This window comes from Palaemon carinicauda, chromosome 1 (genome assembly GCF_036898095.1).
Source record: "Palaemon carinicauda isolate YSFRI2023 chromosome 1, ASM3689809v2, whole genome shotgun sequence".
NCBI lineage: Eukaryota > Metazoa > Arthropoda > Malacostraca > Decapoda > Palaemonidae > Palaemon > Palaemon carinicauda.
Window position 1 is genome coordinate 187,166,015 of NC_090725.1, and position 24,340 is coordinate 187,190,354.

At 45.9% G+C, this 24,340-nt stretch overlaps 1 protein-coding gene across 6 annotated transcripts in view; it reads right to left on the reverse strand.

The window, feature by feature from the left end:
• LOC137653138 (peroxisomal targeting signal 1 receptor-like) overlaps positions 1-24,340 on the reverse strand; it is a 472,440-nt gene that overhangs the window by 54,574 nt on the left and 393,526 nt on the right. For all 6 annotated transcript variants that reach the window (XR_011046415.1, XM_068386531.1, XM_068386528.1 and 3 more), the window contains exon 14: positions 10,767-10,931. Coding sequence is in view for 5 of the 6 variants with exons in the window: in XM_068386531.1 (XP_068242632.1) it covers positions 10,767-10,931 (165 nt within the window). In the remaining variant the exon portion in view is untranslated. The remainder of the gene's footprint in view (positions 1-10,766; positions 10,932-24,340) is intronic.

The following is a 24,340-nucleotide window of genomic DNA, read 5'->3' on the forward strand; positions in this document are numbered from 1 at the left end:
CAATTGGTATTATAGTAGTGGGGAAAAATGTACCCAAGTTTTTTTTATAAATCATGATTTTTGCTAATAAATCCGAAAGTTTTTGATCAAATGACTTGAAATTTTTATATGATGAAGGTATTATATATGTCTAAAACATATATAGAAATGGTGTAATTTGGTTCATTAGAAAAAAAAATGGCGGACATGGCGGACGGTCCCCTTAAGGTTTCAGTAAAACCACACACATCATATTCTTGCGGAAAGCCCTGAAGATGTATAGGCTCTCATAATAGATTCCCATAACCGAACGGAATCGTGTTTTGGAAACCTTGTTTTGGAGTGACTAAAGCTTAAAGATAGATTAGAAATATTATTTCTGATAGGGGCTCTCCTTTTCAAGTATTTTCAAGCTGTGTTTACAGAACAGAGTAACAGATTATCCGGATCATCAGTTACCTCTTTGGGAGACGAGATTGTGAAAAAGTTAAATCTGGTGTCATTTACAGCCGGATTTTAGGCTTTAGCAACAAATTTGGAAACAGGAGAGAAGGATAATTCTCACTACTCCTTGGAGTTTGAAAAAGACTAGATAAGCCGTGCCAACCACTTACCTTCTTGGCTGAGGCTAGGACATGAAAGAAGACAGGATGTAGGGTTAGGACTCTGACCGAGGCTTATATAACGGATTTTGAGCGAAGCGAAAAATCTATTTTTGGGTGAGATAGCCATGGCGTCCTGATGGAAGGTTCCTTTTTGGTAGCTTCCTTGGGTAATCACTACTAGAATTTTCCCAGAGAATTAAACCACAGGTTATCACAGAATTCTAACTTCTGGAGCGAGTATCCTAAGGGTTTCCCCTTAAGACATCGTGTATCAACAGGGGACACGCATGTATAGACGTGCCACATAGCTATCTGCACCCCATACAGTTAACGCTTCAATATGGCGGACAGGGAGTGGCTGGGAGTTGAGCCGCAGCCAATCTAGATGTGGCGATATCGGTACTCGCGATGTAAACAGACGGACGCCATTGCTTTCGATGACGTCACATCCATCCTCATTCTGAAAGTCTGGAGCTCGCTCATCACCATGATACAGCGGCGCAGGGCGGGACCTGATAACAGACAGGGTGGGTCCATCAGGACGCCATGGCTATCTCACCCAAAAATAGATTTTTCGCTTCGCTCAAAATCCGTTTTTTGGGCTCAAGCCATGGCGTCCTGATGGAAGAGTACCAGAGAATTAGTGTATCGTGGTAGACTTTTTCCCTTTATAAGTGAGTGCTAAAACATTGAGCCGAAAGCATAGTGGTCTATACTAGAGCTACCGTGAGGCAGTTGCCTTCCTGCCCCCCTGGCATGGAAGTCCCCACGGGCTATGCTAAGATCAAAGTGGTCATGGGAAGGCTATTCATATAGGCTGAAGGAACAATGAGATCCATAAGATAAGTCAGAGCGATTTGGTATTCGCGTCGAAACAAACTTGAAGAAGTGGTGGTTGAACACTTCGTGTATGGAGTTGACTCATCTTCATAATTGAGTAAGTATTCGCAAAGGAAACTTACTTGCTCTATATAAATAAATGCCCGGAGTAAATCCTGGCATTTTCCTTAACCAGGAATAAAGGGTAATAAAACTATGACAATTAGTATATTTCATAGTAAGAAAGGAGCAAGGGCGACGCACAATTAATAAAATAGACATTTTATTATATAATTGCAGGTAAATCAATACATGTCATGCAATAAATAGTAAAAAACATTTACATTGATAAAAATGTACATAGTCATAAAGGCGTGCTCTTGAATCTGAAAGGGAAGAATCAAGTATTAGTAGGCACTCGTTCTACGGAACGTTAGTCTTTATGTAACACACGTCATGCACGTGGCATGTAGCACTCATGTGGTAATCTACTATGACATTTCACCTGAGGTAAGAACAGTTAAAGAAAACACAAGGTGGTTTCTGCTTCACTACGTATCACTTGAGGGTCAACATAGGCACCCGACGAGTTAGAGTCCCTAATAACTCACTGTTCTAAGCAGAGTTCAGAGCAGGTTTCATAACACTACCTGCGGCTACCACAAAATGTTTCACTTCGTGCACTTGTTTCGCATAATGTTTAAAGAAAACACGCGAGGATTTCCAGCCTGTATAGTTCTTGAGGCTTTCGAAATCCATACTCTGAAAGAAATTCAGAGACGAAGCGACTTTCCTAGGATCATGACCAGCGGGTGTACTGTCTGGATCCGCTCTGCGAATGAAGTAGGTGATTTTTGCTCTCAATTGTTTTAGTGACAGGTTGCTGCCCGATGTTTCTCCTTTGAAGAGTTGGCCTCCACCAAAGTTTGAAGTTCTATGAAGATAGACCTTAAGGCTCTCTACTGGACATAGAGAGGCATCTTCCTTCAAGGGGCATATCCTCCACGGGCCCCATCGTTTGGTAGGTAATTCGTTCTTTGCGAGAAACGTCGGATCAGGGAAGAGGGAGAGGTCTCCTGAATCATTGAAAACGATATGTCCCTCTTCTCTAGATAGTGCCACTATTTCGCTGACTCGGGCTCCCGAAGCTAGAGCGAAGAGAAATATAACTTTCTGAGTCAGGTCCTTAAGAGGGCATGAATCATTGTCCAAGTTGGAGGCGAAGTGGAGAACTTTGTCTAGAGACCAAGTGATTGGTCTCGGAGGGGGTGCCGGTCGTAAACGGGCACAGGCCTTCGGTAGTTTGTTGAAGATGTCACTAGACAGATCTATTTGGAAGGCGTATGACAAAGGTCTGGTCAAGGCCGGTTTGCAAGTAGAAATCGTGTTGGCTGCCAAGCCTTGTCCATGAAGGTGAATGAAGGACATGCAAAAATCTATGGTGATTTTCGAGGGGTTCTTTGCCTTGACGAAGGAGACCCATTTCCTCCAAGACGATTCATATTGCCTTCTCGTGGATTCGGTCTTGTATTCCTCGAGGAAGTCTAGACTCTTCTTCGAAATCCCAAACCTTTTCTTAGCGGCTAGGGTGAGAAAATCATGAGATGAAGGTCCTTGATTTTCGATGATGAAGCGAAGACAGTCGACTTCTGTATTTGCTGGGAGAGAACTGGGTCCGGGAGGGGGATCAGCATTGGCTGCATCTCCAGGATCAAGGGGTACCAGTTGCTGCGGGGCCACTTGGGAGCCACTAGAGCTGCTGTCCCTTTGAAGGTTCTCAATTTGGAGAGGACTTTCAGCAGAAGATTGGTGGGAGGGAACAGGTAAATCTTGGCCCATCTGTTCCAATCCAAGGTCATGGCGTCCACCGCTTCCGCTTGGGGTCCTCGTACGGGGCTACATATCGAGGAAGTTGATGGTTGTCGCTCGTTGCGAAGAGGTCGATCTGGAGTTCTGGGACTCTGTGAGAGATGAAGGAGAATGATCTTGCGTCTAGAGACCATTCCGACTCTATCGGGTTTGTCCGAGATAGAGCATCTGCTGTCACGTTGCGGAATCCTTGTAGGTGAACTGCAGACAGGTGCCATTTCTTCCTTTCTGCCAGACGGAAGATTGTCAGGAGCACCTGATTTATCTTGGGCGATCTTGAGCCCTGGCGATTGAGACAACGCACTACCACAGAGCTGTCCAGGGTCAGGCGAATGTGTATCGACGGGGGCGGGGAGAGTTTCTTCAGCGTCAGAAGAACCGCCATGGCCTCCAAGATGTTGATGTGAAACGTCTTGAATAGGGGAGACCAAGTGCCTTGAGCCTGTTGTTGGTGGGAGTGACCTCCCCAACCCTCCAATGAAGCGTCCGTATGGATGTTGAGAGATGGAGGTGGGTGTTGGAGAGGAAGGGACCTTCTTAGGGCCCTCGCTTCTGACCACGGCTTTAGAAGAAGTCGAAGTCTGCTTGGGAGCCGTCTCTTGAGGTCTCTTCGAGCGATGGATGCGGAACGTCTCCAGACTCCCGCTGCATCCTTTAGCTGTGCACGAAGCACTGGGTTTGTGATCGAGGCGAACTGTAGAGAGCCTAGAACTTGTTCCTGCTGGCGTCTCGAGATCCGTTTGGATTTTAACAGTCGCTTGACGGACCCTGCTATTTCCTTCCTTTTCTTTGCTGGAATGGAAAGGCGGTGTGACTGAAGATTCCAGTGGATGCCTAACCATTGGAACTTCTGAGCTGGAGATAGGCGAGACTTTTTCGCGTTTATCTGGAATCCCAGGTGTTCGAGAAACTGGGTAACTTTTCTGCAGGATTCTATACAATCCTCGGGCGAGGGCGCCCACACTAGCCAGTCGTCGAGGTAGGCCATCACCTGGACGTTTCGGATGCGGAGCTGTTGTACTACTGCGTCCGCTAGCTTTGTGAATATCCGAGGGGCCACGTTGAGTCCGAAGGGCATGGCCCGGAAGGCATAGCTTTTCCGTTGGAGTCGGAATCCTAGGTAGGAGGAAGCGTGATGGTGCATTGGTATGTGCCAGTATGCGTCCGCCAGGTCTATCAAGACCGTGAAAGACCCTCGAGGCAGGAGGGTTCTGATCTGTTGAAGAGTCAGCATCTTGAACTTGTCGTTCGATATGAATACGTTGAGGGGGGATAAGTCCAGAATGACTCTGAGTCTGTCTGAGTTTTTCTTGGGGACACAAAACAGTCTCCCTTGGAACCTTGTGGACTTCACCCTTCTTATCACCTTCTTGTTCAAGAGGTCTAGCACATATTCTTCCAGGAGGGGGGTTGAACGTTGGAAGAATTGCTGGAAGGTTGGGGGTGGTTGCGTCCACCTCCAGCCCAGACCTTTCTTGATGATGCTGTGTGCCCAGGAGTCGAAGGTCCAACGATCCTGGAAGTGGCGGAGTCTTCCTCCCACCGGAAGCACTTCATTGCTTCTGGGGTCCCGAGGACTTGCTGCCTCGGCCGCTAGCTCCCTGTCCTCCTCTGCCTCTGGAGGGCCGGCGAGAGGAATCTCTGCCGGAACCCCTGCCTGAGCTTCTACCTTTGGGACGAAAGGTAGTGGAGTGCTGCTCGAAGGCGAGGTTGAAGGCCGGTGATGAGGACAAGACCGGCTGTGGGACCAACTGAAAGGTCTGTGGCGGCTGAGCGGCCACTTGGGGAGTAGCGGGTGCCGGAAACTGACGTCTGTGCTGACGTTGCTGGGGTCTATGCTTCGACTGTTTCCTCTTAGGCTGAGGACCGTCATCCTGAGAGGGCTTTCTCTTCCTAGACATGCCCCATTTGTTGAGAAGGTTCCTGTTCTCAGATGCGGCCTTGTCTGTGATCTCTTTCACTAGATCAGACGGGAAGAGGTACTTGCCCCAGATGTTGGAGGAAATCAGTTTCCGGGGTTCGTGTCTGACAGTGGCACTGGAGGACACGAGTTCTCTGCTGGCTCTACGAGCTCGCATGAAGTGGTACAGATCCTTGACTAAGGTTGCCATATGAGATTTGGCGAGGACCATGTAATGGTCAGGGACTCCGGTGTCGCCAGCCATTACGTCCATCTGGACCTGGAAAGTGAGAGATGCTGCCAGCCTCTCCTTCGTTTCCTGTTCCCTACGAAGGAGGTGATCGTTTAGCTTGGGGAGGTCCTCATTAAACTGACGTCCAGCAACGTCAGGATCTAGTTTGCCCACCACGAAGGTGTATTGCACATCCTTCCAGTGTTTAGTGTCGGGCGGGGTGACTGCGGAGAAAGGCCTGCATTCCTCCAATGCAGGGCAGGATTTCCCTTCTTCTACAGCCTTAAAGCAGGCAGCGAAGGCCTTTTCCGTGAAGGGTATCATCACTTCATCGGGCGCAACGTAGGTGGGGTACTTCTTGCTCAAAGCCGGAAGTCCAGAGCAGGTAAAGCCTCTGCTCTTAAGCGCTTTGGCAAGCATAGCCTGGGCCTTCGAGAGATCGAACACTATTTTCTCCTCCGGTTCGGTCTCTTCCTTTGAGGATGGTTCTGAACGTAGACGGACGTAACAGTCCGGGTACGCCTCAAATCGGGGGAAGAACCCCACTTCTTCCAGGGATATGGAACCGATCTTATCGCTGACGAAGATCTTGTCGTCAGCGATGACCATATGCTCGGCGAATCGCCACGGATTGTCGCTCGAGCATGCGGGGAGGTCCTTGATGGAGATTTTTCGAGATTCCTTGGAACCTCCCAACGACCGAATGATCTGGTGAGTTTCTTGGAGCTTCTGCTCCATCACGGATTCAATGAGCCGAATCATATCCTGTGCCGTAGGTAGAGGAGTCATGGTGGAGGAAGTAGACGGGAGAGATACTTTCGTCGGTGTAGGGGTAAGAGGGGGGATGGAGGGAGGGGCATCCTCCTTATCGGACTCGGTATACACTACCCGGTCCTCTTCTTCATCATCCTCCCCTTCACCCTGGGCCATAAGGGTTTTCTCGGTGTCCTCCGAGATCTCTGACATGCGTTCATCATGTTCTGAATCCAGGTGATAATCATTCATGGACTGAGCCATGACAACATCAGGTTCCACTGTAATCTGGACTACGGGGATCTGTTCGACTGGGACCACTGAGTCTGGCAGAAGTCGTGGTCACACATGACGTACTCCTCCTGTAAAGGAAAGAGACGATGAGTATTGTAGAGTCATAATATGGCTCATATATAAAGTTAATTATTAACAAGTTAATATTAACTTAAATTAATTGTGATGCACAGAAGGGTGGGTGAAAGGAGACAGGCGCATGCCTCGTGTAACCCGCCCGGCTGGTTGCCGTAGCATCGGACAGTCCCAGGTGGCCGAAGGCCTCCATGGAAGGTGTCTTGATAATGGGAATTCCATCTAGAATAACCATATTATAGACTAGGCTTGAAATCTTATCAAGAAAGTCTGGGGATCATGAGATCCTAGTAAGGTTCCGGCAACCAGACGTGCCAATTACACGTAGCGTGCTGGAAAGATGAAACACGCAAGAAGACAGAGTGAAAACTGAACAAAATGTACGATTCCGTACCAGTTTGTCTGCGTTAACAAGCCGTCTAGGTGCGGTTTTTAGGAGCTATCGCTAGTAAAGATAGCTGAGAGAAGGGGTGCAAGGCATCTTGCCGCCTCCGGACGGGCCCGGCATACCCCCGGCACGCCGGAAGCCGCTCGAGCAGAGTTTCTGGCATTCAAGAATGATCATTCTATGGTCAAAGAAGCCAGGGTGGCGGCAGCCGGTAGCGGCGGCCGCCGGCAAGGAGCGGCGGTTCCGGCAGCCGGAGGCAGTCGGAGGGTGACAGGGGTAAGGATAAAGGAGCATAGCCGGGGCCGGGGGCCGGCTGCTAGTGCCGGCACTCCGGGAGGGGTCGGCAGTGTGCCGAGGCTATGAGGGAATGGAGAGGCCACGGCGGTAAGCCGGCGGCGATCCTCCGGCACTCAGGGGAAGGCGGCAAGGATAAGGAAGTCACCCGTAGCGGCGGTAATGCCGGGGTAGAGGCGGCAAGGGACAAGCACCAAAGATGGAGGTGGGATGGCAAGGCTGTACTAGCCTAGTCAAGACACCTCTGGAAAAGGTACCACCATGATAGAGGTGAATCTATCATCCTAAGCAGGGGCCGCAATGGCCGGGGGCTAAGGCAGTCCAAGAGAGGACAGGGTGTACCCAAAGAAGGGGTGGAGACTCTTCATGTTGACCAAATGATAACTGACTCCATAGCACTATGGAGGGTCTATGTATCAGAGCGGACAACACTGGGAGCACCACGGGGTCCAGCACTCCAGCCTAGGGTGGAGAGTAGGACAGGGGACATATGAAGCCTAACCTACTGGTAGGTTAGGCTAGGCAAGAGATAGGTTGGGGGGGGGAAAGGGTCTTCTTATAAGAAAGGATGGGTTATGCACCAGAGCGGCCACCTAGGAAGGGAGATGCTCACCCTAACCTATAGTAGGTGGACCAACTGAAAAACGGAGCACGCGTATATTCAGCAAGGTACATAAACCAGCCCTCCCAACCTAACCTGGATTAGGGTTGTTAGACCCTAATCAAGGAAGGGAGAAGACGTATCGCAAGGAAAAGGTCAAGGACCGATTCCGCTTAAAGGAGGTGATCCTACCTTTAAGGTCCGCAACACTAAGGGAGGGGTCATTCCCTTAGGTGGGGAGGCGAAACAGTACTCTGAGAAGTCTTGTCCTATCACATGTAATAGGGTACAAGATTACCAGAGGGAAGCCCTAGGGCTAGGGATGAAGAGAGCATATAGGGGTCCTATCATAAGGTTAGGTTAGCAAGGCACTCAAGATAACCTACCCCCTATATGGTCCCTGAAGGCGAAAAACACTTGCATCACTGTCAATGGTATTGTAAAATAATGCCAAAATCTTCATAACTAACACTAGGATCACTGAAATATCATGCATTAACACTGGATAGGCTCACTGGCCTAGGGGCTAAGCAAAGCCTACTGGTATGGGGTCAGCGAAGACCCTAACTAATGCGTCAAAAACACGATATAAAGTTCCTAGTTATGAAGACTAAATAACTAATAGCGCTGATTAGTGATTTATATACCGGTAAGGCTGTTGCGGCTAACTAAATAAGGCATGCAAGCAACAGCAGCGTCATAAAATGGCGCTGACCGGACTGGCAAAGCTCTGCCACAAAAATGCAAATATCTCGAAAAGTAAGATTTACTTTAAGGTCAGAGCTTATTTAAACAATACTTAAACCTTTGTACTCAACTTTCCAGAAGAAGGTGAAGCTGAAGGTTGAGACATGGCGAGGATGCAAGCAGATAAAGTCGCACAAAGGGAAAAAACACGTCCAATCGAGCGAGCTACTAGTAAAGGAATGAGGATGGACGTGACGTCATCGAAAGCAATGGCGTCCGTCTGTTTACATCGCGAGTACCGATATCGCCACATCTAGATTGGCTGCGGCTCAACTCCCAGCCACTCCCTGTCCGCCATATTGAAGCGTTAACTGTATGGGGTGCAGATAGCTATGTGGCACGTCTATACATGCGTGTCCCCTGTTGATACACGATGTCTTAAGGGGAAACCCTTAGGATACTCGCTCCAGAAGTTAGAATTCTGTGATAACCTGTGGTTTAATTCTCTGGGAAAATTCTAGTAGTGATTACCCAAGGAAGCTACCAAAAAGGAACCTTCCATCAGGACGCCATGGCTTGAGCCCAAAAAAGAGTTTATAGGCCAGTACCGTGTGAGGTTCTCAGAAATGTAATCCTTGGCAAAATAGTAATACATGTATATAATTACAGTGGTCAACCGGAGTTAACTAATACAAAGCATAACCAGCAGTAATATTCGCAAGTGTAAGTGTATGATAAAACTGCACGATTAGGTCATACGCCCCAAGAGAAGCAATGTTATGTGATAATATATTAATAAAAGTACAGTACTGTATTACCAACACATGTAAAAATTATTGGCAGTCATCCTCAGTGACCGAGTCACTGAAGGCTCCGGAAAGAGAGAAACGGACAGGAGGATATAGTGTGTTGTATGAAGGAGCTTACGCTTTTACTGTCTACAAAATTCATAACACCAATGAAACAGGGATTGAATCACAGACTAAAATTTAATCCATAAAATTAAGTGCACAGGACGTAGCCAGATGATCAGTCTCTGTGTCATTTCACATGTGAAAAGGCATCATAGCCTGTACAATATGTGCAGTGCATTCTGTGACGTCACCACACATGGGTGGCAGCGCTTTCCATGACGTCAACATGCACAGGGGTCACGTCTATAACCTCAGCGCACACAAGGAAACTGGCTCATGTAAACAGGCTGCTAGAGTACGCCGAGGTACTATGATACATACAGTCAACACAGGTGTTGACACGTTATTAAATACAATAATGACTTTAGCCATCCAAAATATGTCTGAAAGGCAATGACACGATCGTGTCTTGCTAAATTGGTCTAAAACTGTAAAGTCTGTGTCATGGACACTCCTAAGGATGTTCGAACATAAGAAAGGGATATAAAAGGACGAATTTTGGGATACATGTGAAATCACAAAAAGATCCATACAGATCAAAGTATTGGGTAATCAAGCTTAAGAAGTTGTGATAGTAGATGGAAAGAGGAGAGATCCTCCTCTTGACCCGACCAGGAGAGAAGTGGAGATTCACTCGCAGCAGCTTGTAGCAGCCCAGCAGTGGAGTTGCCCAGTAGCCTATTATATAGTTGCCAAGTAGGCAGCTTTTTCTTTCTTTCTGGCTGTAAAAATTCTACATAGGAATAAACCCATATAAATGACTCAGAAGTTTGTATCCACGTTGGAATAAAAGATCATTATGTCCTTATGATACATGGTAGTGAAGTAGAATTATTGATAAAATACTACACATACAGTACTAAAGTTTATTTCATCAATTCAAATGAAAAGACTTTGAAGACTAGGTTCTCAAAACATGAAATTTTCCAAGAAAAATTTCATATTTTTTTTTTAATATTAACCTACTCTTGTCATTCAAACATGAAAAAATAGGGAACTTCATGCCCTATATTTGGTACCTTCACTTTTGGCAAAAACAAAAAACCTATGTAAGAAACAACAACCTTTAAAAGTAGTATGTCGATATTGATAGATAAAAGTACTCTACAGATATACTGTACAAATAAAAAAATTAAAATGATCAGAGGACTTTAAATGTACATTTTTTGTGTGTATAAAATTCTCTCAAAGAGTTTTAAAAGAAAAACCAGTTGAAAAGCGAAAAAGTAGAAACCTTAAGTAACCCCAAAATAATATCATGTTAATGTGGCTCACTTGGACTATTTAATACAGAATACAGACAAGTGAGAGAATATCAGAGTATTATGCCAAATAATCCTCTGGAATTAAACTTACCTTTTGTCAACAGCATCCATTAAATGTATGGCACTTAGTGATGAGAGGCATATCCTGAGTGTTGACCAAATGTTGTCAGAAACTGCTTTTGTGGACTTTTTACCAGCGAGTCCTCGCCCAGCTTCCTGCATATTCAAAGCTTCTAAGAAATGTTCCATGGCTTCCCTGCAATAAACTATATAATGTACAAGGGAAGAAATAACTCAAATCATAATCATAACCTTTGTTGTGCCTAACTTTGGGATCAACTAAACTCAGGTGCTTGCTTTGCTGGTACAATCCCTTAGTATTCAGGGTACTATTGGAAATGCTATTAGTGGTCTAACAAGATGACAGTCTCTTTACTAGACTTTTATAAGGTCTTTCAGAAATTGTTTTTAAAAAAGTTTGAATATTAAAACAAGATACAGTAGAACTTGGGTGGCATCCCAGGTGCTATCATACTAATCCTACAAGTATTCATTAGCAAATCTGGTATCTTTACGCAACTCGAACATTCCAATTAAGCCCACATTATATAGAGACAGGCTATTTTTGCCCTCAACTCTAATGCACTCTACACATTTTGATAGTCTTGTCAAGCTCCAGATACTTTCTATGTAAAATGATGTACAGTACATATCTTAAACCTATTATGCATACATTACAAAGCATTTAGATTAAATTGAATACTGTAAGCTACGAAAATACTATACTGTACAGTACAAAGAGACCCCTAAGGTTAATAGCCGAAAGGAGCTAAGTCATTACATAAAGAATATGCCATTTTACTAACAGTATAAACTGTACAAATATACTGAACAAAATTTACACTTTTTATAAATCCCCTCATACCATTCACTCGAAGTTCAAGAATGAAAAAGGATAACAACAATTAGTCATTACTGAGAAAATGGATTTTGACCAGGCAAAAAATCTATTTTTGGGTGAGGTAGCCATGTCGTCCTGATGGAAGTTCCTTTAAAGTAGCTTCCTAGGTTATATTTGACTACAGTGATATATCCCACAGAATTTTACCTTAAGGTATCCAGAATTCTAACTCCTGGCGCGAATATCCCTGGCTTTCGCCTTTAGGGATATCGCATAATATCAGAGGACATATTCTTGACACGCCACATATATATCTTCACCCCGAATAGCGTTTTCGCTTCGAGAGGGGAAAGTGGCAAGAATTGGAGGAGAGCCGTTATTAAGGCACGCTCGACTCCTACTGTTTGAGTACCTGTATGACATCACGACCGGGCGCCATCTTGTTATTCCTTGTAGCGTTAGCGAGGTGCTACAGATACAGTACTTTCGGGAGGGATTCTTTCAGCCTTTATAAAAGGAGGGTGGGTCCATCAGGACGACATGGCTACCTCACCCAAAAATAGATTTTTCGCTTCACTCAAAAGCCCTTTTTTGGGCTCAGGCCATGTCGTCCTGATGGAAGTTTACCAGAGCATTAATGTATCTGTGGATTTCCCATTAGTGCCTAAACCGCGAGAAAAATTTTCCCTGGTCATTTAGACCTAGAAACACATGGTGTTACCGTTATACACCATTTCAACTAATCATGAACTATGTTAGTGCTTCCTGCCTCCTACAGGGAAGAGTCATGGTAGACTCTGGGAAAAGTCTCGAGGATTGTATATTCGTATGAACAATCTAGCCAACAAACAGGTATATTGGTCTCATTATATACCGTTTTAAAGCAGAGTTTGTATTCTGAAAGGAACAAATGTATGCATTGACTACCGACACCTCCCCCGGTCTACTTGGTGAGCTGCATGCAAGATAGACAGGTTTGAATCCATGTAGGAACAATTGTATAAGTCAGTAATACAATCAAGGTATATAAAATCAGTCTTAACCCGGGACTGATAAACCTGATATAAACACACAAGGAGAAGGTTTGTTAGCTTTAGAACAGATATTGTATATGTTCAGATTATATTTACAAGATGAAAAGTTGTATATAAATGCTCAGACACGTTTTATTTATTCAGAATTTTGGGGCGAAAAAAGACGCAAAATTCAATTATACATTTATTGATAATCAATAGAGCATGAAGTCAATGTGCATTTTATAATACAATATAAAACGAAATTTGGAAATATAATTAGAAGCATACATAAAAGGGTAATATCAGAAATACTTGTTTTATCTGAAAAGAAATGCAAAAGCCACTTTAGAAAGGAACTATTGTAACATTTTCCTAATTTCTTATTTCTGTCATTACAGTCTATAAACACTTGCATAGCTATACGCATGGCACATGTGTAAGTCTTTTATGCTTCTTTCACTTTTATACTTGGAATAGTCCATAGTGTCACTACGGTGGCACTTCACTTAACATGTCACTCCGTAGGGAGAGATCATGTACACCCATCACTAAAAGTCCCGATTAGTGCACTGTTCCTCGCAGTTTTCAAGCGGCAGGTTTTAGCACACTACCTGCTGCCACCACAAAACGCTTGATCTCCTGCACTTGCTTGCTTTGCGTAGTGTTTAAAGAAAACCTTGGATGACTTCCATCCAGTATATGAGCGAAAACTTTCAAAATTCATATTTTGGAAGAAGTTCAGAGACGAAGCAATCTTTCTCGGATCATGACCTACAGGTGTACTGTCTGGATCCGCTCTGCGAATGAAATAGGTGATCTTCGCCCTTAATTGTTTCAAAGACAATGTCGAACATGAGGTTTCTCCCCTAAAAAGCTGTCCTCCCCTAAAGTCTGAAATTCTACAAAGATAGACCTTTAGGCACTCTATTGGACATAGAGATGCATCTTTCTTCAGAGGGCAGATTCTCCAGGACCCCACCCTTTGGTGGGTAGCTAATTTTTAGCAAGAAACGCTGGGTCAAGAAAGAGATTCAGTTCTCCACTCTCCGTGAACTGAATATGGCCCTCATCCCTCGAAAGGGCCACTATTTCGCTAACTCTGGCTCCTGAGGCTAGTGCAAATAAGAATATAACTTTTTGGGTCAAATCCTTTAGAGAGCAATCTTCATTGTTCAGGGTTGAAGCTAAATGAAGAACCTTGTCCAAGGACCATGAAATGGGCCTCGGAGGTGCTGCAGGCCTAAGCCTAGCGCAGGCCTTAGGGATCTTATTGAAGATTTTGTTAGAGAAGTCCACCTGGAAGGAATACAGCAAGGGTCTAGTCAAGTCAGATTTACACGTAGAAATCGTGTTGGCTGCTAGACCTTGTTCATGGAGATGAATAAAGAATGATAAACAGAAATCTGTCGAGATTTCTTTTGGTTTCTTTGCCTTGACAAAGGCAACCCATTTCTTCCAGGATGACTCGTATTGTCTTCTAGTAGATTTAGACATATTCTTCTAAAAAGTTTATACTCTCTTTAGAAATCCCAAACCTTTTCTTGACTGCTAAGGAGAGAAAATCAGGAGATGAAGGTTTCGGGTTTTCTATGATGAAGCGAAGACAGTCGACTTCTGCACTTGTTGAGTCAGAACTGGATCCGGCAACGAGACCAGCTTCAGTCGCAGTTCCGTTATTAGAGGGAACCAAATGCTGTTGGGCCACTTGTGAGCCGCTACTGCTGCTGTTCCCCGAAAGGATCTCAGTTTGTTGAGGACCTTTAACAGAAGGTTGGTTGGAGGGAACAAGTAAATCCTGGACCATCTGTTCCAATCTAGGAACATCGCGTCTACTGCTTCAGCTAGAGGGTCCTCGTACGGGGCTACGTATCGAGGTAGCTTCTTGTTGTTGCTCGTCGCGAAGAGGTTGATCTGCAGTCCTGGGACTTTGCGGAAGATGAAGGAGAATGATCCTGCATCTAGGGACCATTCTGACTCTATCGGGGTAAACCTGGATAGAGCGTCCGCCGTCACATTGTGGAACTCTTGAAGGTGAACTGCTGATAAGTGCCATCTCTTCTTTTCTGCCAGACGGAAGATGGCCAACATCACTTGGTTGATTTGGGGTGATCTCGAACCTTGTCGGTTTAGACATCTCATTATCACTTCGCTGTCCAGGACCAGTCTGATACGCATCGAGCAGCGAAGCTTCAGTTTCTTCAGAGATAGAAAAACTGCCATGGCTTCCAGAATGTTGATGTGGAAGGTCTTGAAGAGGGAGGACCAGGTCCCTTGGACTTTCCGTTGGTGAGAGTGGCCTCCCCATCCTTCCTTTGAGGCATCCGTGTGAACGATGACTGAGGGTGGAGGTGGTTGTAAGGGCACTGATTTCTTTAGGTGCTTGGACTCCGACCATGGCTTGAGAAGTGATCGCAGACGGGTTGGTATTGCTCTTGTTAGATCTCTTCGAGCCTTTGATGCGTATCTTCTCCAGACTCCTGATGCATCTTTTAATTGTGACCTCAGCACTGGGTCTGTCACTGAGGCGAACTGGAGGGAGCCCAGTACTCTCTCCTGTTGTCGTCTTGATATCCGAGCTGATTTTAGAAGTCTCTTGACAGATCCTGCTATCTCTCTCCTCTTCTTTGATGAAAGGGAGAAGCGGTGTGACTGTAAGTTCCAATGAACTCCAAGCCATTGAAACTTTTGAGCTGGAGATAGTCGCGACTTTTCCATGTTGATCTTGAATCCCAGATGTTGCAGGTACTGGATCACTTTCTTGGAGGCTTGCATGCATTCTGCTTCGGATGCTGCCCACACCAGCCAATTGTCCAGGTAGGCTATTACCTGAACTCCTTTTAGGCGTAGTTGATGAACAAGCTTCGTGAAGATCCTTGGGGCTATGTTTGGTCCGAAGGGCATACCTCTGAAGACTGTTGTCTCTTTTGTAGCTTGAATCCTAGGTAGGAGGAAACTTGTCTATTGATTGGGACATGCCAATATGCGTCTGCCATGTCTATGGAGACTGTGTAGGCCCTTTTGGGCAACAGGGTCCTTATGTGTTGAAGGGTGAGCATCCTGAACTTGTGGTTCACTATGAACTTGTTGAGTGGTGACAAGTCCAGAATGACTCTGACTTTGTCCGAGTCCTTTTTTGGAACACAAAACAGCCTTCCTTGGAACCTGACAGACTTTGCCCTCCTTATTACTCTCTTGTCTAAGAGTTCTTGGACATATTCTTCCAGAATGGGGGTTGAGTGTTGGAAGAATTGAGGGAAAGTTGGTGGAGTTGCGTTCCAGCTCCAACCTAGTCCGTTCTTGATTAGGCTGTGGGCCCAGGGATCAAAGGTCCAACGATCCCGGAAAGAGAATAGTCTCCCTCCTACTGGAAGTATTTCACTTAGAGTGCTTACCGGAGGGCTTGCCTCCTTGGCCACTTCCACCCCTGTTGCCTTTGCCTCTTGAGGGGCGTCTAGAGGAGCCTCGAAAGGAGCCTCTAGATTTCGGCCGAAAGGAAGTGGATTGCCTTTCGAAGGCCGGGGTAAAGACAGGCGACTGTGTCGCCAGCTGCTGGGGTACCAATTGGTACGTGGTGGGTGCTTGTGCCACCGCCTGGGGCACCGTGGCCGCGGGAAGGTGTTGCTGTTGTCTAGGTGGGCGAGAGGGCGCTCATAGCCTCTTAGTCTTCCTCTTGGGTTGGGGACCCTCATCCTGGGAAGACTTCCTATTCATCGACAAGCCCCACTTTTGGAGAAGATTTCTATTCTCCGTGGCACCTTTGTCGACGACCTCCTTAACCACTTCACTTGGAAAGAGGTCCTTACCCCAGATGCTGGATGATATCTGCTTCCTTGGTTCGTGCCTCACCGCAGCAGAGGCGAACACGAACTCTCTACAAGCCCTTCTGGCTTTGATAAAATTGTATAGGTCCTTGGTCACTCTTGCCAGGTAAGCCTTGGCAAAGACCATGTTATACATGTCTGGGGATAGGGAGACGCTTGCCATCGTCTCCAGTCCGGTTTGAAGAGACATTGAGGCGGCAAGTCTTTCTTTCGTTTCCTGCTCCCGGCGCAGGTGAAAGTCTGACAACTTAGGGAGGTCTTCGCCGAACTGACGTCCGGCAATGTTGGCCTCCAACTTCCCGACTGAGAAGGCATGATGCACATCCTTCAAATCTGTTTCGTCTGATGGTAGGGCGAGGGAGAACGGCCTACACTCCTCGAGTGTGGGACATGGTTTCCCTGCCTCGATTGCCTTCAAGGCTGCCTTGTACCTTTTTTCCATAAAGGGGAAGGCTCGGGAAGAAGAAGCAATGGAGGAAGGGTGCTTCTTACTCAGAGCTGGCACTTTAGAATTAGTGAAGGCCCTCTCCTTCAGTGTGCTGGATAGCAAGGCCTGAGCTTTGGGGAGGTCAAGGATTATGACCTCTTTCGGCTCTGTTTCCTCTTTCGAGGGTGGTTCCGTCCTAAGACGAACATAGCAGTCTGGGTAGGCCCCTAGGCTGGGCCAGAATTCCACATCTTCGACAGGAACTGTGCCCAGCTTGTCGGAGATGAAGATGTTTCCCCCTGACATGGGCATGTGCTCAGCATGCCTCCATGGGTTGACAGCCGAGAAAGGGGGAAGATCCTTCACGTTTAGTTTCTTTGGGGCTGCACGGGAAGCTGCGAGTTGGTGCATTTCCAACCTTAACGCAACTTCTTTTTCAGTGGACTGCTTCTTCAGGTCTTGGACCATAGTGAGGATCGACGTTAGAGTCTGACTCATGTCGGCCAGTTGGGGAGCAAAGGAGGTCGAGGGGACGGGCTCTGCGATCGGAGCTGATGAAACCGAAACTATCTCGGTTCCTTCTTCGTAGGTCTCGGGAGCCATCAATGACTCCTCCTCCAGATCTTCAGCAAGAAGACTCCTTTCAGTGCCTTCTGACACTTCTGACATCTTGTCTTCTAGGTGGATGTCCTTCATGGCATCCGATACATCAGATTCTATCGGAATCTGCACGAGGGGGATCTCTGGTTGAGGTTGCGGGATTACTGCATCCGGAGATGCCCTTGGGAAAAGACAGGCCCTCATGTTTTCATTAGGAAGGTAGGGCCCGGTGGTGTTCTGAAAACCCCTGACCCATTTTCACAGCTTCTCTCTTGCTGCATTTCCTTGACTCGATTGTCTTTTGGTCATCAAAAGCCTCAGTAGCCAAATTAGAGCAAACGTCACATACCTGGGGGTCCCAATACTTCAGAGCTCCCTTCGTCGCTGCACAGCGCGCGTGCGTCCTGCACAGTCCATGGCCGTAGAAGTTCTTGCTGCGGACGTTGCAGAAATGGTTCCCGCACTTGGGATGGTCCTCCTGTACAGAGAGGAAAATAAAATGAGTATTTGGTGAATTATCTCACAATATTAAGTATACAATATTGTTATGTATATATAGCTTAGGATAGGTAAGCTAGAAAGGAAGAAGGAAAGACACATACGTGTGTTTCCTGTCCAGCCAATTGCTGTGACCCCCCTCAAAATTAAAATCAAGGGTATTTCTAATGAGAGAAAACCGTTGGAAGATCTCTATCCAAACAGGATATATAAAAGTGTAACTTAATACTGTCTCCCGGATTTTAATGTTGGGGATTGAATTTAGTGATCACTAATATATTAAAGAAAGAACTCACTTTCTTTGTATTAAGTGGTCTCACAATAGGCTGCCCATGAAAACACAATGTATGTTAGAAAAATTATGGGCTACCGTATAATCTATACTGTAGTTTTCTGATTGCAGTATGATCTATATTGCAATTATACTGTCTACTGTATAGTCATATACTGCAGTACCCGCCGGCATATGCCGGCAGGCTAGCACCTAGGTACAAGTCAGAAGGTGTACTGCCTTCTGGGGATAATGGGCGGCAGATCGCCGGCTGTCGGTGGGTTGCCGGCAGGCGGGAGGTCGCCGCCAGTCGGCGGCCTTCGTCAGCCGGCGATATGGTAGTATACCGGCAGTCGGCCGTCTGTCCGGCTGCCAACAGTTAGCATAGTTGTCGGCAGATAGCCGGTGGGCCGCTGGCCGCCGGAGGGTCACCAGGTGTCGGCAATCTATGCCAGCCGACAATTAGTTATGTTATATCAGCGGTCTGCAGCCCATCCAGCTGCCGGCAGCTAAGCATAGCTGCCAGCAGTTAGGACCCAGGGTACTAGTCATAAGAGAGAGAGAAAGCATGGACAAAGGATCATTTAAAGGCTCAGCCTTACTGTCCTCTATCCAGAATGAGGTTCAAATGGAAGGGAAGAATGTAACATTCAAGCTTCCATCCATCTATAAGCTTGCCGGCCTCTGCCGGCAGCCGGCACAGCCGAGCAACAGACATAAAACCCGAGCCAGTCCCACAACCTACCGTCACTAGGGTCGATTGTAGGATGATGGCCAAAGGTATGTGATGGCTGGGCCATCACTAAAGGACAGAGTGGGGAGGTGTGAGGGTCCTGTAGGGTGTGGGAGGAGCCGGCAGTAAAGCCTGTCCTACCTCAACTAACGAGAGACTGTTCCAGTATTAGAACTATCCCAAGTGGCCAGAGAATTCTATTCCCTAGCCTAGGGTTAGTCCAATACAGAAAAGAGATTGGCAGCACCCTCGCCGCTATCTCTAGACAGAAAGGAAACAGAGTCAAGTGTCGGTGTCCCCCAACCAATAGAAGAATTCTATTCTTCAGCTTAGGTTCTGCCGGCACAGGACTGTCTGCTAGGCCACAGGGAGAAGGCATATCATATCATATATAATGCCTTCAGGTGTGGCCTAGGGAGGTCTAGCCTCCTGCATCAGTAGCCTAACCTAGCCAGGGAATTCAATTCACCTTGCTAGTCAGCTACTAACCACAGACGGAATACTCTGAGGTTCTGACTTAACCCAAAAACCTGCATCTGCAGTTACAGGGAAAGGACAGAAACACGCACGGAATGCAGGAATATACCCAGCTCGCTCACCCTTATAGGGTGTCGGTATAGTAACTGGGGCGTGTTAAAACCACTACCAGAGGTCCCTTACCAATTAGTCTTCTCCTTCCTCAATATCCCCGGTACTACGAGGTGCCGTTCTACATCTGACTACTGCCCGCTACTATGGCTACTGCCCCCTACCACCACTACCACCTACGCGTCTCCCATCATTCCTAATAGCACCCCAAGCTTGGGCCAACCTAGGGTGAGGAAAAAGGGGGTGGGTACACTGGGCGACACAGGTCCCTCGCCCAGAAATAAATATTTCCTTTCTCAAAATCTCTTTTCTGGGCTCAACTTGTGTCGCTCCGTGAAATAGTAACAGAGAATTGATCCCATAAGCTTGGAAATACATATAGTTAAGGAACTGAAATAAAATTAGAATAGTTTAATTAAGAGTGTTTTAATAATAAACCTTAATATACCAATCTCTTAAATTACAATACCAGGTCAGAGATCCAAAACTTATTGGTAAAATTAAAGAAAAACTTCCAATAAATAAAGAATATGAGATGTCTATATATAATACAAAAAACATTAAGAATATATAAACATCATAAACACGGGTTAAAGTGCAATCCAAATGAAGGTCAAGGTTAAGGCAGGGACCATAAGCAAGGCAGGTAGGAGAAAGGGCACTAAAATGAAAAAATATATATGAAGATAGGACCCTGTTATAATGGTTCTGTTATACCCAGAGGAACCACATTCCCTGCTGCCAATGTTGCAAATTTTAGGGCTTCCAAGGAATTTAAATAGTGGCGTTTGAATACTGCTGGTGATTTCCAGACTGTATATCTTTTTAATTCTTCAAAATTCATGTGATGAAAATAATTGACTGATGTAGCTACTGCTCGGATATCATGGGCATGTGGGACTGATTCCGGGTTGGCTTGTTTAATAAAATAAAGAATCTGTTGTCTGATTCCTTTCAGGGAAATGGTTCCTCCATTCTCTCTAATAAACAAAGGGCCTGAAGACTTTTTAGAAGTTCTATTCAAATAGGCTTTCAGAGTGTTAAATGGGCACAGAGATTGATCCTGTGGAAGTGGGACAATCTTCCACGGGTTCCAACTATTCTGTGGGTCCTCATTCTTTGCTAAGAATTTTCTATCTGGAGAGATTAATATTTCACCAGAAGAAAGTCAATGTGTTCTGGTTCTATAGATAATGCTGAGAGTTCAGATATTCTGGCTCCTGAGGCTAAACTTATCAAAAATAACGTCTTCCTAAGAAGCATTATATAAGTGCATGAGTCATTATCAGTGTCAGAAGCTAGTTTAAGGACACCATTTAAAAACCAGGAAACTGTGTGAGGACGAGTTACTAGTTTTAGTCTAGCACAGGCTCTTGGGATAGACGAAAAATACGAATCTGTAAGATTATTATTGAACCCGAACTGAAATATTTTCTTTAAAGCAGATTTAATTGTAGTAATAGTATTAGCGGCTAGGGCTCCTTCAAACAAAGTTCTGAAAAAGGTAACTGCCAGATTCGTAGTCATTTTCTGAACTCCTGAGTCTTTCAGAAATTTGGCTAACTTCCTTACAGCAGAATCATATTGCCGAAGGGTAGATTCTCTTTTGTCTGACTCTAGGAACAATGTGTTAAGAAGGTTAATCTCAGCATCTTTTTGTGCTGCAAATTTCATTAAGTCCATAAAGTTAGGGCACTCTGAATTCTTGAGGAAGCTGACACACTGAGTTTGTACTATCTGTGTTAACTTGGGTTGGGAATCCGCAGAGGGCGGAGTCCCAGTTCCATCAAGAGAGGAAACCAGTTGCTTTTGGGCCAATTGGGGGCTACTAGGGAAATCCGTCCTTTGAAAATCCTGAACTTGTCTAGGACTTTCATTAGCATATTTATAGGTGGAAACAGGTAAATCATCCGCTAGTTGTTCCAATCTATGGACATGGCGTCTGTGGCATAGGCCAGAGGGTCCAGGTTGGGGGCTACATAACATTGTAGTTTGTGGTTGGATTCCGTGGCAAATAGATCTACTTGGAGATCCAGAACTTGTTGGCAGATCCAATTGAATGACTTTTTGTCTAAGGACCATTCTGACTCCAGTGGAGTTGTCCTTGAGAGTGCATCCACGACTACATTCCTTACACCCGCCAGGTGAACAGCTGACAGGTGCCAATGGTTCATTGTTGCCATTGAGAAGATTGCTATCATCACATGATTTATGTGACTTGATTTGGAACCTCCCGTGTTTATGCAGTGGACTATCACCGCGTTGTCCAGTATTAGTCTGATATGTTGTTTCTTTGATGGGGAGAGTTTTTAGAGTCAAGAGCACTGCCATGGCCTCTAGGATATTGATGTGTAGTTGATGGAATGTCACTGACCACAAACCTTGGACCTTTTCGTATTGGGAGTAGCCTCCCCAACCGCTTAGGGAGGCATCCGCATGGATTACTAATGACGGTGGTGGGAATTGTAGAGGTACTAATTTTGCCAGGTTTTTTACTTTTGTCCATGGCTGAAGTCTTTTCCTTAGTATTGATGGAATCCGAGAAATTTTGTCTTGATTTTTCCTGTTTGCTTTGGTTTTTCCTGTTTGCTTTGGATCGCCAAACTCGACTGATGTCTTTCAGTTTGGCTTTCAGTAATGTGTCTCTGAGGCAAACTGGAGTGAGCCTAAGATTCTTTCTTGTTTTCTCCGGGATGTTAGTTTGTCCTTGAAAAAGCTTTTCGTGTTTCTTGCTATCTCTTTCCTCTTCTTTGGTGGAATTGACAGCTTGCGTGTGGTCAGGTTACATTGTAGACCTAACCACTGGAAGCATGTTGCCGGAGTAAGAGGGGGCTTTTTGAAATTTATTTGGATCCCCTAAGTGTTCCAGGAATTTTATTACTTTGTCCGTCGCCTTGTGGCATTCCTTGACGCTGTTGGCCCAAATCAGCCAATCGTCTAGGTAGGTAGTTAACTGCATTCCTTGAGTTTTCAGCTCTTGGACTACTGTCTCCGCCAACTTCGTGAATATCCTGGGCGTTATATTGAGTCCGAACGGCATCACTTTGAAGGTATATGCCAGTTTGCCCAGCTTGAATCCTAGGAAAGGACACAAAAACCTTGCTATCGGAACATGATAATAAGCGTCTGTAAGATCTATAGAGGTGGTGACGGCCCCACGGGGAAGTAAGGTTCGTACCTACGAGATGGTCAGCATATGGAACTTGTCGCATTGAATGCATGTATTCAAATGGGACATATCTAAGATGACTCTTCATTTGCCTGAGTTTTTCTTTGGCACGCTGAACAAGCGACCTTGAAATTTTAAGCGTTTTACATCTTTTATTGCATTCTTCAGAAGATCTTTGGTGAAGTGTTAGATCTGCCGTTGGAATCTGATAAAAACTGGTCGGTGGAGGGGGCCCTTGTATCCAACTCCACCCCAGGCCCTTTGTTATTATGCTGTGTGCCCATTTGCTGAAAGTCCAACGGTTCCGGAAGAGGTATAGCCTCCCTCCTACCTGAGGAGTCTCGTTGGTTTGCAAAAGGTCTGCTTCCACGGCTCCCTCGGAATCCTCTGCTCCTCCCGGATGCTCTTCCGCTGCCTTTATGGCAAAAGGTTCCCCTAGCTCTACTACCTCTCGCATGCCTATTATACCCATGAAACACTCCTTGTGATTCAAAGGAAGGGTTATACGCCGGAGACGTAGTAAACGGAGTAGTGGCTAGTTGTTGTTGAGGTGGCTGGCTTACCCACACATATTTTTGTTGTTGCTGAGGTTTTGAGGTGGAAGGGTGGCTCACCTGGGATACAGGCAATACCTGTACCACAGTTTGAGCTTGTGGACCTTGGAAGGATTGAAACTTCCTTGGTCTTTTCCTGCCTCTTGATTGTGTTCCGGTGGGCTCAAATTTTCTTTTAGGAATTAGACCCCGCCGGACTCTGAGGCTTTGGTTGACCCTGGCTGCTTCTCCGAGGACGCTATTTACCACATCCTCCGGGAATAGGTCCGCTCCCCAGATCGAGGCCTTAATTAGTCTGTTAGGCTCATGCCTAATGGAGGCCTCAGCTAAGACGTGCTTCCGGCAATTACGTCGGGCCACTGCAAAGTCATAAGCATCACACTGTAGTGTGTGAAGCAAGGACTTTGTCAGGATTTTAAAAAGTGGCTCCTTGGCGTAGACTAGCGAAGTCATCTACGCCATCGTGGCCGAGTTGATAGATCTACTCAGCCTGATTCTTGCTTCGTACTCTATCTTAATCAGCGAGTCCGGAAATCTGGGGAGTCGTTCACTGAACTGTGTGGCGGCCAAGTCTGGGTTCAATATCCATGCCGTGAAAGTAGCTGGGGCGTCAATCCAGCCTTTTTGGTCTCCCGGGAACAAGAGGGAAGTTAGGTCCATTCTTTTAGTTGCGGAATTTGCTTGTCCTCCATAGCGGCTCGTAAGGTAAGGTCTACTACCTTTGTGGTGCATAGAGTTGGGGTTTGCCCTTCCACCACGAACATAGTATACGTACCTTTATGAGGGGTTAATTTTGTATTGACACATTCCCACTCATTCAGAGTACGGACCCAGGCGGACTGAGCTTGCTCTTTTGGGAAGATAACGGTTTCCTTGGGAACCTTATCTACCCTTATTAGCGCATCCTCTGTCAGGCACGCGTAACCAGGGAAGGGGAATTGTAAACCTGATGGAAGGTTCCTATTACACTCGGATAGCTAGGTTGGTAGCATCGCGGGCTTCTGTTTCAGAGGTCCTGAGTTCGCGTCCCCGCTAGGGCGCGAATAGGTGAGACCTTCTACCGGGGTTACTCCCCAGGGTGGCGCCT